Source organism: Thunnus thynnus, chromosome 16 (genome assembly GCF_963924715.1).
Source record: "Thunnus thynnus chromosome 16, fThuThy2.1, whole genome shotgun sequence".
NCBI lineage: Eukaryota > Metazoa > Chordata > Actinopteri > Scombriformes > Scombridae > Thunnus > Thunnus thynnus.
In genome coordinates this window covers 14,143,552-14,159,720 of record NC_089532.1, presented here as the reverse complement: position 1 = coordinate 14,159,720, position 16,169 = coordinate 14,143,552, and the positions used below count along the sequence as shown (strand labels likewise).

Sequence of the window (16,169 nt, the reverse complement as noted above, 5' to 3'; positions counted from 1 at the left end):
ACATATTCACACACGTGCACAGACACACACAAATGACAAAAGGGGATGACTCTTCCAAGTGGAAAACAGAGTGATTAAATAGAGAAAAGGTGTATGTACCACAAGGGGAGACAAGTGGGAGGGAGAGACAGAGACAGAAAGAGGGACAGAGACACAGAGAGAAATTTAGTCATGGCCATTAATACTAATAGTGGCCTCTCTTCCCTTCCGTCAGCTGCAGCTGTTGATCACGCTGGTGTAACAGTGAGCTTTCTAGCATTGCATCACTCTCTTTCTCCCTGACTACAGTGTTGCCCTGCATTACCCTGCATGTCTATGGATCTATGAGGCTATGAGGGTAATAGGCTGATATATTATTAGTGTTCTAATAATGTGAAAAAGTGAATGCTAGGTGATTTAAATCTATACAAAAATGTTTTACAAACTGTCCTTCTCTGTTGATGCCCTCCTGTGGCTATGTTCAATATGATGATGAACAATATGTAGTATTATATTGCAGCGCCATGCTGTAAAGTCCGTGATGCAAGACCAGGGCAAAGTGCGAAGTTACTGTTACATATCCACTTAGCCACTGCTATTTAAGAGCATGTTCGATTCATTAGCATGCCAATAACCTGCCACAAGTTATTCATACTATGTGTGATGTATGCAGAGCGAGATGTTGGTCATGTTCTCCATCTAGAGAACGCAGCAGAGGGACGAAGTAACTTCCCGAGGAGCTCGTCCACTAGCATACATCAGAGACATTCCACCTCATCTGACACTCGTCCATGGAATTCTGCAAATTTTCCACACTATTCTCCCAGGCATTCTGAAGTGCCTGTCAAAAAGACTGGCATGCCCAAACATCAGGGACCTGTAAACTCTTAAAACAAGAGAAATAGACAACACTTTTTTGGAGAGTGTATCTAACTTGTCGTTTACCAGGTTGAATGATTTCAGGATGCATTTTTAGTCTTTTTGTGCACGGATGCATGATGGGCTGCTCTGTAATTGTCTACATTCGTATAATTGTGTTTGTGTGTGTGAAAATATCTTTTTATTTGCACTGCTGATAGGTGATAATTTGCCATAGATTTGTGCAGAGTCCCTTTCTCCTCTATGTCAGTGTAACCAGTGTATGCAACCTATAGTTGACACCTATGTGTCATTCTGGGAACTCACTAAATACTTCAGATGACTTGAAGGTTTACTTGGCAACCAATGGCTGTTTTAAGACCATGGATACAGTTTCAGCTTGGACTGAGCACAAAGTTTTCAAGTATCCACAGGACATGGAAAGAAATAAAAAGTCACTGAATCGCATGTATCATGTGCCCATTGTCGTGCGGCTGGTCATAAAGCTCCATGACTTCATCCAAATCTATTTGTGTAACTGGATGACATTATATTTAACCTTTATTTTACACTAGGATGAAAAAATGGTGGACCCATAATTAGCAACAGGATATCTCCAGCTTTTCTAGAAAGCACCTTTTGTCTATTTTTTCTTTTTTTTAACCTTTGAATTGAGTTATGGAAATTTTGAATTGCCAGACTTTTTGACATGATCTACACCTATATGTTTTGACAGAAATCGTACCCAGTCAAGTTTTAGGGGTTAGGGTTAGGGTTAAACTTTTAACAAATTAAATTAATTATTAATAATCATTAATCTGCTTTAGCTGTGATTTGTGTTGTGGTGGTAATGGGAGTGTTGGCGGTGATGTGGGGGGTGGTGGAGGGCTAGTAAAGGTGGGAGGGGTTGACACAGAGATGTACAGGACAGGACACCCTCATGCTTGCTCCATAACCCTCGCCACATTTTGCTGCCGCAGCTGTTGTGGCGCACACAGGGAGGACTGGAGTTACTATGTTCAGTCTGGAACAGGCGTTTTCTCACTGAACAGCGACCACCGAGCCCGTTTCTCTCCAGCAGAAGAAAAAACGGAATGTTGTCACTCTTTTTCTCAGGAAGGTCGGTTTCCACAGAATAGTGAAGACACGCTCATCTACCATGAGCTGTTTGGATGTTATGTACCCAGCCTATGGACATTACGCACCGTACGCACCGACTGCTCCTGCTTTCATCAGTAGCTTACAGGTAGGAATCGAGGAAATATTTAACATTTCCGGTGATATCTCTTATTATTTCCATTGTAGTAGGGGGAGATGGGGGTCGATGAGGTGAGGAACAACTATCCGGTTAGTTTATGCAGCTTGTGCGTAAAGGCAAATAATCCGATGTTAAAATCGTTAAAATGTTTTTTTTTTTATGTTTTCGAGCTGTAGTCATTTACATATATATACATATATATATATTTGTAATCCTGCTATTTGTATGTGTTAACAAGCGCAAAAGTCCTTCTTGAACCCACAAAACTCATATCTTTCACGCACGCACGCACATGCCAGTGCTGCTACACACAAAGAAAAACATTATGTCAAAATGTATCATAGACAGCTCCAGAACTATCCTCTGCAACACCTGTCTTAACCCTCTCCCTGCTCCTCCCCTCCTCCTCCCCCTCCCCCCCTCTCCCTCCCTGGCAGGCTCCCACTGGTCTGACCAGCACTTCTCCTCACTGCCGGGATTTTATGGACACTCCCAGGGGTCCTGAGGGGATGTCTGGGGGCCCAGGCACCGGAGGATCAACCTCCTCTTCTTCTTCGTCTGCATCTTCTTCTTCCTCTTACACGCCTGCAGCTTCACGGCCAGAGGATGGCCCCAAGGAGAAGCAGGAGGCCCCTGAGGCAGAGTACCTGACATCTCGCTGTGTCCTCTTCACCTACTACCAAGGAGACATCAGCAGTGTGGTTGACGAGCACTTCTCGAGGGCCCTCAGCTCCTACATGGATGGAGAGGGCAAACGGCGGGCATCAGACCAACAGGGCACAGGTATACCACACATATTTGTTTACAAAAAGTATTTGCACAAACACAAGAGCTCACCTGCCTTTGTGACGCAGCTGTTCATGTCCATAATTATTGTGTTTGTCTGTGCAAACTGGACTCTAATAGAGAGCTTAAACACAACAATAAATTGAGTTTCTACATCATGTGATGTAATGATAGATACAAATTTTATAAACTATGCCCAGTGTGAACATGAGAGAACAACCACCAAATTAAAATTCAATAATGATCCTATATGAATGTCATTGCATCAGTAAAGCTGTCTGATGTTTACAATGAAATGTATGTCATGAAGCGTTGCGCAGTCTGAAAAAAGTTGGGTTGAGTTTAGCTGCACCACATCCCTGCAGTTTCATAATGTCCTTTTATTTATGTGAGTACAGGTGCCACAGTTGTCTGTGTGGCATCTTACGCTTGATTTTAGGGCCACACAGGGTGAGTTCTGCAGAGCACAGCAGAGTGCCAGACAGGTGATGTGATCAGGAGACAGGAATGAGGGGCTTCTTGTTGGAACTGTTGTCCCTTGAGAGGTCAGGTCGTAGGGGTCAGAGGTCATGAAGGTCAGGAGCTGTTGGCTGACAAAAGGGATTTCTTTGACTCAAGACAGAGGGCATTCACAATCAAGCATGGTTAGATATTTTTTTTATGTTTGGGAGTGAAAAAACAGTAATCCATAAATGATCATAGCATCATCTTTGTGCTATGCCAACTACATACACTATGGAATTGAAATGAGTCATAATAAAAGTTTTGTTAGTTTCCTTAGAAGCAAAAAAAGGAAAGATATTCCATATAACTCTGAAAAACTTCAAATTATGTTTAAAGTTATTATTATGATTATTATTTATTTTAAGTTTAAGTAATGTTTATTTTTTGTTTGTTTTGTTTTTGCTTTCATTTTTATTGCACCAGAATGCAAAGTGAAAAAAGTTGTCATTTGCAGATCTTCTGAAGACACTGATGTTATATTCTACCAGCAGCCTGCAGATGTCCCTTGGATATCCATGTAGGGCCTATAGCCTCTACTCTGTCTCACTGCTGTCACTGTTAGTCTCTTTCCTAGTTCAGTCGGACGTCTTCATTTCGGCACTAACACACACTTCCTGCCTCACAACAGATGCTATGTTTATACATGGCCGTAAGCGCACAGCCTCGCCGGCGTATCCCCTTCAAACGTCTCTGCGGCTGCCATTCTGACTCTCGCTCCAGCTCTTGCCCCACAATGGTTGTTCAGTCACTTGCCTGCCTGCTGGTCAGATTTATATATGCTGTGGTCTGTGTGATATGGGCAGAGGGAAACATTACCTCTCAGGGTGCTGCATGGTGTCTCTTTTCAGAGGAATATCTAAATATAAAAGTATACTGCTAAAAACATATAATGGCTCGCTGACATTCTGTCAAGGGCGAGGAGAAGGGGGAGCAAAAAAAACAACAGGTGGGGGTGCAGGAGATCGAAAGGGGCGGTGGGTGCTAGCACAGGGCCAGAATTGCGTGTCTGTGTGTGTGTGTGTGTGCGTGCGCCTGTGTGTGCACATGAGTGTGTTGTAAGACTTTCAGAAGTACTGGGCTGACATGAGAGTGAGAGATGTCACCACAGTAAGTGATTTAAGGCTCTATGAGCCTTGGGCTCCCTCCAGGTCAGAGCGTCTGCCTTATATAGAATTCAGGCATATAGGGACGTCTCTCTTTCTACCTTTCTCTCTGTCACTCTCTTTCTCTCTCTCTCTCTCTCTCCCTCTGTCTGCTAGAATGTGGTTGTGTTTATTTCTGTGTCTTGTTGGGGCTAGGGCTGTGTGACAGTATGATCCAATGGGGAAGATATCTGGGCAAGAGGGTGTAGCAGTCATGTGAGTGACATCTACGTTTTAGCACGGGTTACTCCTCTTGCACAGCTCTAGCCTTTCCATTTGTCTCTATAAATCAAGTGATTCACTACACAGTTGTGCAACGGTTCGTGACTTCGCCTAAATGTGATGGTTGTTTACCCTCCCACCCCCCACCCACCCCCCTCTACCTCCCTCACCATTAGATACCACCTCACCTAGCAGTCGACGAAGTTTCCCTCCATCCTTCTGGGACAGCAATTACACCTCGTCTCAGAGCCGCTCCCACTGTGAGACGGGAGTGCCTTCCTATTCCATGGACCCATACGCGTCAGGGCTACACCCGGGCCTGGCACACCCACATGCTCATCCTCACCCACACGCTCATCCTCACTCCCACCCTCACCCGCCAGAGAGTTGGGGATACCCTCAGGCCCAGGCTTATGGCCCCCCAAGGCCTCTCCATGAACTGTATTCTCCCTCGGCTTTGGAGCCCCACTACGGGCCCCTGCTCATGCCTACGGTGCGGCCACCTCACCTGCCTACTTTGCCAAGCCACTATGAAGTGAGCAAGCTAGAGCCCACTGCCTCCTGGCCCAGCCTGCTTCCCCCAGGGGATGTCAGCCAGACGCTGGCCCTAAACATGGATGCAGGTACCCACTCACTCAACCATATCAAGCTTTTGCAAATAATGTGTGGATAGTACAAATCTTCCTTTATTTACAGTTTATTTATAATCAGTCCAGATAAAAATCATAAACTGTAACAAAATGCACTCATACATCTGTGTACAGAAACAGAAATTGGAAGTCCAGAACACTTTCCCCCCTGTACTGTACATTTATGTTTCAAGTTGAATATGATGAGAACAGACTCAAATTTCTGCAGTCTACCGATTTGGCTTTTTTCCTCTATTAATTGCCTGAATAGACACTCCCACATGTGCTCACACTCACACATAACACATCATAATCATCATAGAGGTGCTCTTTTTTCCCTCTCTAAAACAGGATGTTTGGCAAAAGTAGGTTCCATGACAACCTGTGTTCTGTTGTTCACCGTTGTCCTCCTCATTGTTTCCTTGTCCCTTTTTCTCAGGCCTCCAGCAGCACAAGAAAGGCAAGGAGCTGTACTGGTTCTAACGAGCCCTTCAGTCACATTGACCAGCCATTACCAGATCCAATTAGTCCCTGGACCTGCTCCGCTATTGAAGCACCGTATCCCTTTATCCCCCCACACACTCCATCCCCATCTATCCACCCCCTTCTCTCTCTGCTTCTGGCCACCCCTGCCAGTATACAGCCTTGCTCCAGGTCGACGTGTGTGCACCATGGAGATAAAGCAGAGAGAGAGAGAAAGAGAGAGAGACAGAGTGTCACTGTCCATAATCTGTGCTGTTGCTCTCTCTTTCTCATCTCCTTCACTATGTCTCTCGTCCACTCGCTCTCCTGTCGCTGCCGGTGCAGCACAGACCTTGGCAAGGTGTGAGCCATGGTGACCTGTTTGGACTGGGAAAGACAGGATCACAACAGACTTTTGCAGAGGACAGAGAAATAGAGGGACGAATGGAGGGAAAGAGGGATAAATAGCGGCAAGCAGGGACTCCCTCCAATGTCCCTGGTTATCTCTGTCTCATGCCTTTTGTGTGGTACTGTGGTTGTCATCATCCACTTATCTGCAGTTCACAAAAGCAACATGCAGCGGTAAACAGGGGCAGCAATCATGGCGGTTTATGCTTAGTGACTGTCATCATGACGCCTTTTTTGGTTGTTATTATATTATTTTGCTCTCTGAAATAAAGTGTTTCTATTTATTGGTGTTTATGTGCATTTCTAAAATGTTTGGTTAGGCCAGTGCTTCTGAAATGATTGTGGTTCAGTTTATTGTGTTTTCTAAAGAGAGGCGATGGAGATGACCATACCATGTGTTTTTGGTGGCGTTTCTGATCTTTTTATGAAGGAATCTTTTGTGGAGAAAGAAGACCATTTCTCAAAAAAACATATCAGAATTTTTTTCAGTTCAACATCTGAATAGACTCAAAGATTGTGTTCTTTGAATTTGATGATGTTCCATTTTAGTTCTTTAATTCTCTGTGTCATTCTTAGATATTTTGAATTTGGTCTTTCTAAATGATTATGGGATGTTTCTTGTGTGTCATTTCACATTTTTTGTGTCCAAGAAGATTGTGATGTCAATAAATATTTTTATGGTAAAAAATTTCACATCACTTACATGTGTACTTTGCATGTTATTAAAAATTGTATCTGAGCTACAGTCATTTTAAAGACATTGTAATTATAGCTGGATGGAGAGAGATAAATACTTCCAGAAAAAAAATACTAGTATTGGCTTGAAGAAACTTTAAAACCTCAGTATTGGGCTTCATGGAGAATACAGGCTTGATGGAGGCTTTCTTTACCACTTTTAGATCAATTTCTGATTTTACACACTGATATACAGAGTGTGTTGATATTTTAGTAGCTTTTTGAGTCCTAGAGACAGTAGCACAGCCAGATGTGGTCAAGGTTACACTGTATTTAAAAGGCCTTCCATTTGAATTCCTGCTCGCATTCACACTTTGTCACCTATAAAGTGGGAATGAGTGGTGAATGCCAGCAATGTGTAACCACAGAAGAAGCCAGCCATCCCAGCTATGCACCAAATGTTACTATGTTATTGATCCGATAATCAGATTATGCGCTAAGGTATGCCAGTCTGGGCCACTGTCACAATTTAGCGGCTGTTATGTGTGACCCCCACTAGAGAGCAGCCAACTATGTGATTGGCTCTAAGCTGAGGAAACATGTAGAGTAATGAAATTAGAAGAGTTTACCAGGGATAGCATTCCTCTCAGTTCCCCATGCCAAGCATCTTACTGCCTTTTCACACTTGTATTGTCACTGGGCCTGAGGGTTTCCTTTTCACACTGGATCCTCCAGGATGTACACCATAGTTTGTAAGCACCCATGGCTATTGTCACATTATATTAATTAGATTTCAATGAACCCTACAGGACATTAAAAATAGCCATGTATACCGCCATATATTGTTTTTGTAAAGAAAACTCCAAAAAACTTGACTTGTTACATAAATTTTTATAAGTGGCACCAAAACAATTACTGCAGATTTATTGTATGAGAAGTATAGAATTAAATAAGTGTGGGAGCTTTATGTACCAATGAACAGAAGTACTGTATAGGCAAAGCCTATGGAAATGCTGCCCTCTCCTGCTGTGTTCATAACAATGCAATGGTAATAAAAAAGAAAAAAAAGAAAAAAAAAAGAAAGTCTTTATTTTTTGTTGTCAATTATCATTATTATTGTGTAAAATGTTTCCCCATAAATAACACTGTTATGAATTTAAATAGAAATTGAAGCTGGGTTTCTCCAAAGTCTTTTACTCCACCATGACCACTTGTGATAAAAATCAACATACGTCTGTGAGAGGAATAGTTTAAAACCAAATCCACAAACATCTGACCAGTATTATCACGTAGTACAGGAGTTGCAGTTATCAGATAATGATAGCAGTATGGGTTTATTAATAGGCAGTATGTATTCCTCTCAAAACAACAATGGCCTTGGTTACGTAACTATTAGATCAAATGAGTGCTGTAAGTGAGACCTTGGAAATGTTTGTGTGGCTTCGTGGCAGCCAGGGAGCAAAATTTGGAAAACTGTTTCGTTGTAAAAATTACAATTTGACTTTGACAAAAAGCAGTTTTAGAAAAACCCTCATTGAACCCCTCATGTACTGTACTGTACCTGGGGAGACATCAACATATGGACGTGAGCATTATTAGTACATGACATTATCTATACTCAGTGCATGTAGTGTCTATGCACTGAGTCACCATTAACAGTAAGACAAACCTTAAGCTGACCCACATTCAACCTCAAAGATAGTGAGTCATTCGACTGGTCATTGTTTCCATGTTAAAAACATAAACTGTGTATTGTCATTATGATGAAATCTTTTTGGAATTTTTTCAGTTCAACATCTGAACAGACTCAAAGATTGTGTTCTTTGAATTTGATGATGTTCCATTTTGGTTCTTTATTTCTCTGTGTCATTCTTAGATATTTTGAATTTGGTCTTTCTAAATGATTATGAGATGTTTCTTGTGAGTCATTTCACATTTTTGTGTTCAAGAAGATTGTGATGTCAATAAATATTTTCATGGTAAATTTCCACATCTCTTACATGTGTACTTTGCATGTTATTAAAAGTTATATCTGAGCTACATCATTTAAAAGAAATTTTAAGTATAGGTGGATGGAGAGAGATAAATATTTCCAGAAAAAATACTAGTATTGGCTTGAAGAAACTTTAAAACCTCAGTATTGGGCTTCATGGAGAATACAGGCTTGATGGAGGCTTTCTTTGCCACTTTGAGATCAAGCTCTGATTTTACACACTGATATACAGAGTGTGTTGATATTTTAGTAGCTTTTTGAGTCCTAGAGACAGTAGCACAGCCAGTTGTGGTCAAGGTTACACTGTATTTAAAAGGCCTTCCATTTGAATTCTTGCTCGCATTCACACTTTGTCACCTATAAAATAGGAACGAGTGGTGAATGCCAGCAATGTGTAACCAGAGAAGAAGCCAGCCATCCCAGCTATGCACCAAATGTTACTATGTTATTGATCCGATAATCAGATTATGCGCTAAGGTATGCCAGTCTGGGCCACTGTCACAATTTAGCGGATGTTATGTGTGACCCCCACTAGAGAGCAGCCAACTATGTGATTGGCTCTAAGCTGAGGAAACATGTAGAGTAATGAAATTAGAAGAGTTTACCAGCGATAGCATTCCTCTCAGTTCCCCATGCCAAGCATCTTACTGCCTTTTCACAGTAATATTGTCACTGGGCCTGAGGGTTTCCTTTTCACACTGGATCCTCCAGGATGTACACCATAGTTTGTAAGCACCCACGGCTATTGTCACATTATATTCATTAGATTTCAATAAACCCAACATAACATTAATAATAGCCATGTTTACATGTTTACAACAGATTTATTGTATGAGAGGCATAAAATTAAATAAGTGTGGGAGCTTTATGTACCAATGAAGGACAGAAGTACTTTATAGGCAAAGCCTATGGAAATGCTGCCCTCTCCTGCTGTGTTCATAACAAAACAATGTTAACAAAAAAACAAAACAACTTATTTTTTTGTCAATTATCAGCACTATCACCATTATTATGTACAACGTTTCCCCATGAATAACACTTTTATGAATTTAAATAGAAATTGAAGCTGGGTTTCTCCAAAGTCTTTTACTCCACTATGGCCACTTGTGATAAAAATCAACATATGTCTGTGAGAGGAATAGTTTAAAATCAAATCCACAAACATCTGATCAGTATTATCACTTAGTAGTTGCAGTTATCAGATAATGATGGCAGTATGGGTTTATTAATAGGCAGTATGCATTCCTCCCAAAACAACTGCAAATAGCTTTTGTACCTGGAGAGACATTGATATAAGGATGTGAGCATAATTAGTACGTGACATTATCCATACTCAGTGTATATGGTGTTCATGCGCTGAGTCACCATTAACAGTAAGACAAACCTTACGCTGACCAACACTCAACCTCAAAGATAGTGGGTCATATGACTGGTCATTGGTGGAAGTCATATGATAGATTACAAGATACAAATTCACATTCAAAACTATTTGTCTGTTTATTTTCTTGGTCCTAACAAGGTGTCTAAACAAAAAAAGAAATAAAGAATAATTTTCGGAAATATTAAAATTGCATTTACTATAGCTGAATTAAATGTGATCCATATCTTTAAATGTGCCTTTACTGATCATATGAATCTATACTATGAATTGTCATTATGAAGGAATCTTTTGTGGATTTCTCAAAAAATATATCAGAATTTTTTCAGTTCAACATCTGAACAGACTCAAAGATTGTGTTCTTCGAATTTGATGATGTTCCATTGTAGTTCTTTATTTGTGTCATTCTTAGATATTTTGAATTTGGTCTTTCTAAATGATTATGGGATGTTGTAATGTGTTGTCATTTCACATTTTTTGTGTCCAAGAGGATTGTGATGTCAATAAATATTTTTATGGTAAATGGTAAATAGACCGAATGAGTACTTTAAGTGAGACCTTGGAAATGTGTGTGTGGCTTCCTGGCAGCTGGGGAGCAACATTTGGAAAAAAATACTCTCACCAGGGACCAATTTCACCCTATCAGGGGCTATTGCCCTCAACAACACAGCTCCCAGTTTCACCAGGGACACTCAAACCCTTCAACATTGATATGATGACGATTCTCGGAGGGGCATGCTTTATGTGTTCACAAATTTCCAATTGCAGTACACACCTATTGAGTTAAAACATTACAAAAGACCACATACAGATTCAACTGTGTCCATGTAACTTACAAATACAGAATCACTTAGTTTCAGGGTAAAACTTGAGCTTGATAGACAAAAAAAGAAAAGAAAAACATGCATAGAGCTGTTGGTCAACTGCTCTGTTTTTTTTAAATTGTGTTTTGTATTCAGCAACAAACTGATGAGTAACTCATCAACTGATCATGCCCTCATTACATTGACAGAGCAATATGTTTCCCAAAAGAAGGGGATCATATGAACTACTCATAATGCATAACTCACCCATTTGCTATTTCAATGTAAGTCATAAGTGTAGTCAGCTATATAAAAGTGACTATCTGACACAGCCCTGCATTACCTACAGGTGGTTTAACCTCAACCTTCACTGCACACACCGACATAGACACAGGTAAGCAACAGCACAGACAGACACACATAGACAAGCCCCCACACACTTCCTATATTTCAGGTGTATTATTGCAAAGAAGAAACAAAGTCATAAAAATCAGAAGCAGTTTCATGGTGAAAATCAGATTAAAAGAAACCAGGAAATAGAGATAAGAGAGATTATACAAGTGGTAGAGTGAATGTGACATCCAATGTTTCCTGCAAGTCACACAGGATTTCTGTGCTCGTTGTTCTTGTGTGTCGGTCAGGATGAAGCTGCTGCTGGTTGCTGCTGCTGTTCTGGCTGTTGCCAGCTGTGCCAGCATCTCTCCGGAGGACCTGGAGTTCCACGACTGGAAACTCAAGTTTGGTGAGACACTAAAGACTCTTATCAGACTAATTTCTTTTATTGAGGTCTGTTGTCAAATACAGCAGGTGTTGGTTGGTTTTCTGTGAAGATACTGCCTGTACAGCCTCAATTTGAAGAGTAATGTGTGCTTATTTACATATACGGTAATCAAACATCTAAATGTATAAAGTAAAGGGATTTTTATCTGACTAAATGTTAGACTGTATACCAGCTAATAAGGGGAATCTCTTAACTGGAAATTTATTTCAACGATTAATTATTTATCACTGATAGTTTTCCTTTTTTAAATTATGTTGTGCTCTGATTGGCAGAAAAGTCCTACAACTCTTCATCAGAGGAGGCTCACCGCAGGCAGATCTGGCTCAGCAACCGCGGACTGGTGCTGGAGCACAACATCATGGCTGATCAGGGCATCAAGTCCTACCGCCTTGGCATGACCTACTTTGCTGACATGGTATGAAGAGAAAAACAGAAATGTGCCTGACACTGTTTAGTAAATTTATATGTTAAATGTGTATCACAGGGGTATTCAATTAAAATTCAAAGAGGTCCAGCTGGAGAAAAGTTCCTCAAGTAAGGGTCCGGAACATCATAATGTGTAACTTGTGTTATGATTCACTGCCATATATATTGTAGTAGTCTAGTAGTTGTATTAACGTCTGTAGTCAACAACTGACTGTCAAATCAAATAAAGAAAGTACAATTCAATAATATTTCAACAATATTTATTCTCAATTTTCACATGGAACTGGAGGAATTATAAATAATAAGTACAAATAAAGGTTCTTTTCTCATTTCAAGTAAAGTAGGGGCTGCATTCAAAAATAAAATACATAACAGAGAGCTTTCGAAAAATGTGCATCTTAAAATAAAGTGCTTAATTTTAGAATTTTTTTTTTCTTTTTTAAACCCCATTTCACATTTTAACAGTCTCAACAAATTGGAATGGGTTCTGATTGAACAAGGTGAGCTGTTGACCAAGGCTGAGGCTCTCAAAACGTCAACAAAAAGTTAACCAAAGTAGACACATGCATACATAGATATTTGATTGATTTTTTCACAAAACTCTTCTTTTTGTTTTCCCTCAAGTACGGTTTCAGCACTCTTGCTCTCCTTGACAACCCTTCCGTTAGTAAATGTTTTTTTTTGTGTTGACCCGAAATCCAAGCAATTTTAAGGGGACATCGTTAGCACATTGTTGGGCAGTGAATGAATATGTTAGGATTCTGGTGGATCGATCATATTGGGCTCTTGGATCGTTTATTTTCTGTGCCCTCAGATCGGATTTGAGCGGGTATGTTTGCTCGAAAGGTTTGTGCTTCGTCTCGTAGTGACGCCTCACATCGCCGCTGTTAATAATCGTCTCGGAACATATGAGACATACGGGTTTGAACTGATGAATGAACATGTAAGAGCCTGTGCACTCTTGATTAAAAGCTCTGTTTTCGCTGTCCACTCTTCTCTTTTTAGAGTACGCCATGTGAGAGTCCGTTTTCTCTTACACCATTACTTTGCCGACCGTTGTCTCTTTGGTCTCGACTTTTCGCTCTGCGTGTGTCTCACTAATTCGAGTCGCAAGACTGTATCGCAATGTTTATAGGACTGCACAGATTTGATTGGCTGAGTAGCATCACGTGCGATGATTTACGACGCATGCAATTGGTCTGTGAGTTTCCTGGGCAGGTAAATCAATTCCGTAAAGGCTAGAAAAGCTGCGCCGGTTAAAATAGAAACGCTCCGTCAAATTTCACTAATTCTAAATAATTTATCGGTTACACGTCCAGGTCTGGATAGGATGGAATCTGGGTCTGGACCCGGAGTTAGTGGCCTCGGGTGTATCAGCTTAAATCAGAAGAAAAGCAAAAGTGTTTGTCATTTGGTGGCAATTAGATTGTGAGGATAAAGTGAATGACATTGTGGATGAAGACCCTAACAAGTGTTCCTCCTCACCAGGAAAACGAAGAGTACAAACTGATTTACAAGGGCTGTCTGGGCCTCTTCAATGCCTCTGTGCCTCGCAGTGGCTCTGACTTCATCAAGCTGCCGGAGGGAGCTGATCTGCCCGACTATGTTGACTGGAGGGACAAGGGATATGTCACCGAGGTCAAGAATCAGAAGAACTGCGGCTCCTGCTGGGCCTTCAGTGCAGTATGTACAACTTTACTCATTATCCTCTCCTGCAGTGATGCAAGAAACTGTATACAAATGTTTTCTTTTTACAAATTCACTTATCCCTCTTCCAGACTGGCTCGCTGGAGGGTCAGATCTTCAAGAAGACAGGGAAGCTGGTGTCTCTCAGCGAGCAGCAGTTGGTTGACTGCTCCAGGGACTATGGCAACATGGGCTGTAGTGGAGGCTGGATGCACGATGCCTTCAGGTACATCAAAGAGAACGGAGGACTAGACACAGAGGACTCCTACCCTTATGAGGCCAAGGTAAACAGAAATGATTTTGTTGATTTTATCTGGATGTAAGACATAGTCTTTAAAACAGCCATTTTCCATGATCATGATAAGAAGCAGTGTGTAGAGACAATGTGAAGGTACGCTGAAAGAAAGGAGTGATCTTTCTTATTGTGCAAATTAAATCCTTCAGAAGGTGTTCAAGGGGTGTGAAAATTATGGTACTCCGTGTGAGAGATTTACAACACTGCCATCTAGTGGATACACAAAGACATAAACCCTGAGGCAGTCCTTCAATACAAAGCATACAATAACCATTTCATGGACAGAAATCTCTAAAGTTCAATCTTTTGAGAATGTAATAGGCAGAAAATGTTCTCTGTGGACATTTAATCACCATTTCCATTATGTGTCCTTGGTAAATATTCTCTCTCAAATAGGATGGAAAGTGCCGTTACGACCCTGCTAAGATTGGTGCCAACTGCACAGGCTACGTTAATGTGAAAAGCAATGATGAAGATGCCCTGAGGGATGCTGTGGCCACCATTGGTCCTGTGTCAGTTGCCATCGATGCTTCTCAGCCATCCTTCCAGCTCTATAAATCAGGTGAACAGTTTTATTTTGCCCTTTATCGAAAATATTCTTATCAAATACAAAAAAAGAGTATTTTTTAACCTAACCTACTGTCTAATCTGTGTGTGTGTTTCTAGGAGTGTATGATGAGCCACACTGCCAAAGCTCAGCGTTGAACCACGCTGTGCTGGCTGTAGGTTATGGCACTGAAAACGGATTGGACTACTGGCTGGTCAAGAACAGGTAAGGTTGCTCATATTTTAAATTGTGGGTTGCTCTCTTGCTAACTGTCAGCAAGAGGTGTCACATTGCAAACCGTCAAATCAGTTGCAGTTTTCACAGAAAGCTTTAGCAGCATTTTATTCATAACTGCCAAAATGAAGTGAAAAATCAGGATGCTGTCAACTTCTTAAATCAAGCATGAATGTGAACTGCTACATTTAATTTACTTCTATCAGTGTACACATCATTATGTCTCTACATACTAAGTAGTATTATGATCATAATCATGTTTTACATATAGCAGCTAAATATTGTTGGTAATTTGTGTGTTTCTCTAGCTGGGGTCTAGAATGGGGAGACAAAGGATACATCAAGATGTCCAGGAAGAAACAGAATCAGTGTGGCATAGGTAGTTACGCCATTTATCCCCAGGTCTGAACAAGTAGGAAGAAACTCAAAAGTCCTCCTTCTGTCTGTCCGTTATGACCATGGAAATACTTTTTCAACAAGTTTAACTTTTGTGTGTCTGCACAGCTTTACCTTTACCTACCATTGATTGGTTGTTGTTCATGTTTATTGGATGTACAGGTCCAGGTCTTTTCTCAGAGAGAAAGGTCCTTAGAAGATGGTAGCTGTGGTGTACTTTTAATAGGTGCATAGAATAGGTGTGACCTGTTTTGATTATACGGATTAACTTCACTGATCAAGGTTAAGTTATTGCCCTAACATTGTTTCCATGTGTACCAACTGTGATTAGTATAAATTTGCAATACCCACACCAAATGTATGTAAAATAATCCTACAATGAAATTCTTCTTTCTTTCCACAGTAATTTGTAATGCGTACAGGTTTTGCATGTAATCCAACTAAACAGCAGTATTATTTATATTATTCTTACATCTTTATTGAACCTTGGGCGGTGGAAGGTTGCTTCACTCATCTGTAATCCATAAAGTCTGCTACAAATAAATTCACAATGCTTGAAATGATTTTGTTCATTTGTCATTTGCTATTCAGCTTTACTGTATTTAATTTTACTGCGTGCAATGAAGATGAAATAAATTCAGTACACCAATCTAAGTTTGCTTAGTCAGAGAGCATAGTAACAGATAATGTTGTATTCTTTATCTGGC

General features: G+C 40.7%; 2 protein-coding genes across 2 annotated transcripts; both read left to right on the top strand.

Annotated features, from left to right (window-relative positions):
• Window positions 1-1,779: 1,779 nt before the first annotated feature.
• Window positions 1,780-7,783, top strand: vgll2b (vestigial-like family member 2b). Its single transcript, XM_067613802.1, has 4 exons — window positions 1,780-2,083; window positions 2,533-2,878; window positions 4,926-5,372; window positions 5,818-7,783. Exons 1-4 carry the CDS (start codon window positions 1,997-1,999, stop codon window positions 5,859-5,861), a joined length of 924 nt encoding a protein of 307 aa, XP_067469903.1. The 5' UTR covers window positions 1,780-1,996; the 3' UTR covers window positions 5,862-7,783.
• A 3,690-nt stretch (window positions 7,784-11,473) lies between these two features.
• LOC137199477 (cathepsin L-like) lies at window positions 11,474-16,025 on the top strand. The gene is made up of 8 exons (XM_067613801.1): window positions 11,474-11,491; window positions 11,739-11,839; window positions 12,151-12,293; window positions 13,793-13,987; window positions 14,083-14,274; window positions 14,682-14,847; window positions 14,952-15,057; window positions 15,375-16,025. Exons 2-8 carry the CDS (start codon window positions 11,740-11,742, stop codon window positions 15,472-15,474), a joined length of 1,002 nt encoding a protein of 333 aa, XP_067469902.1. The 5' UTR covers window positions 11,474-11,491; window position 11,739; the 3' UTR covers window positions 15,475-16,025.
• Window positions 16,026-16,169: the final 144 nt, after the last annotated feature.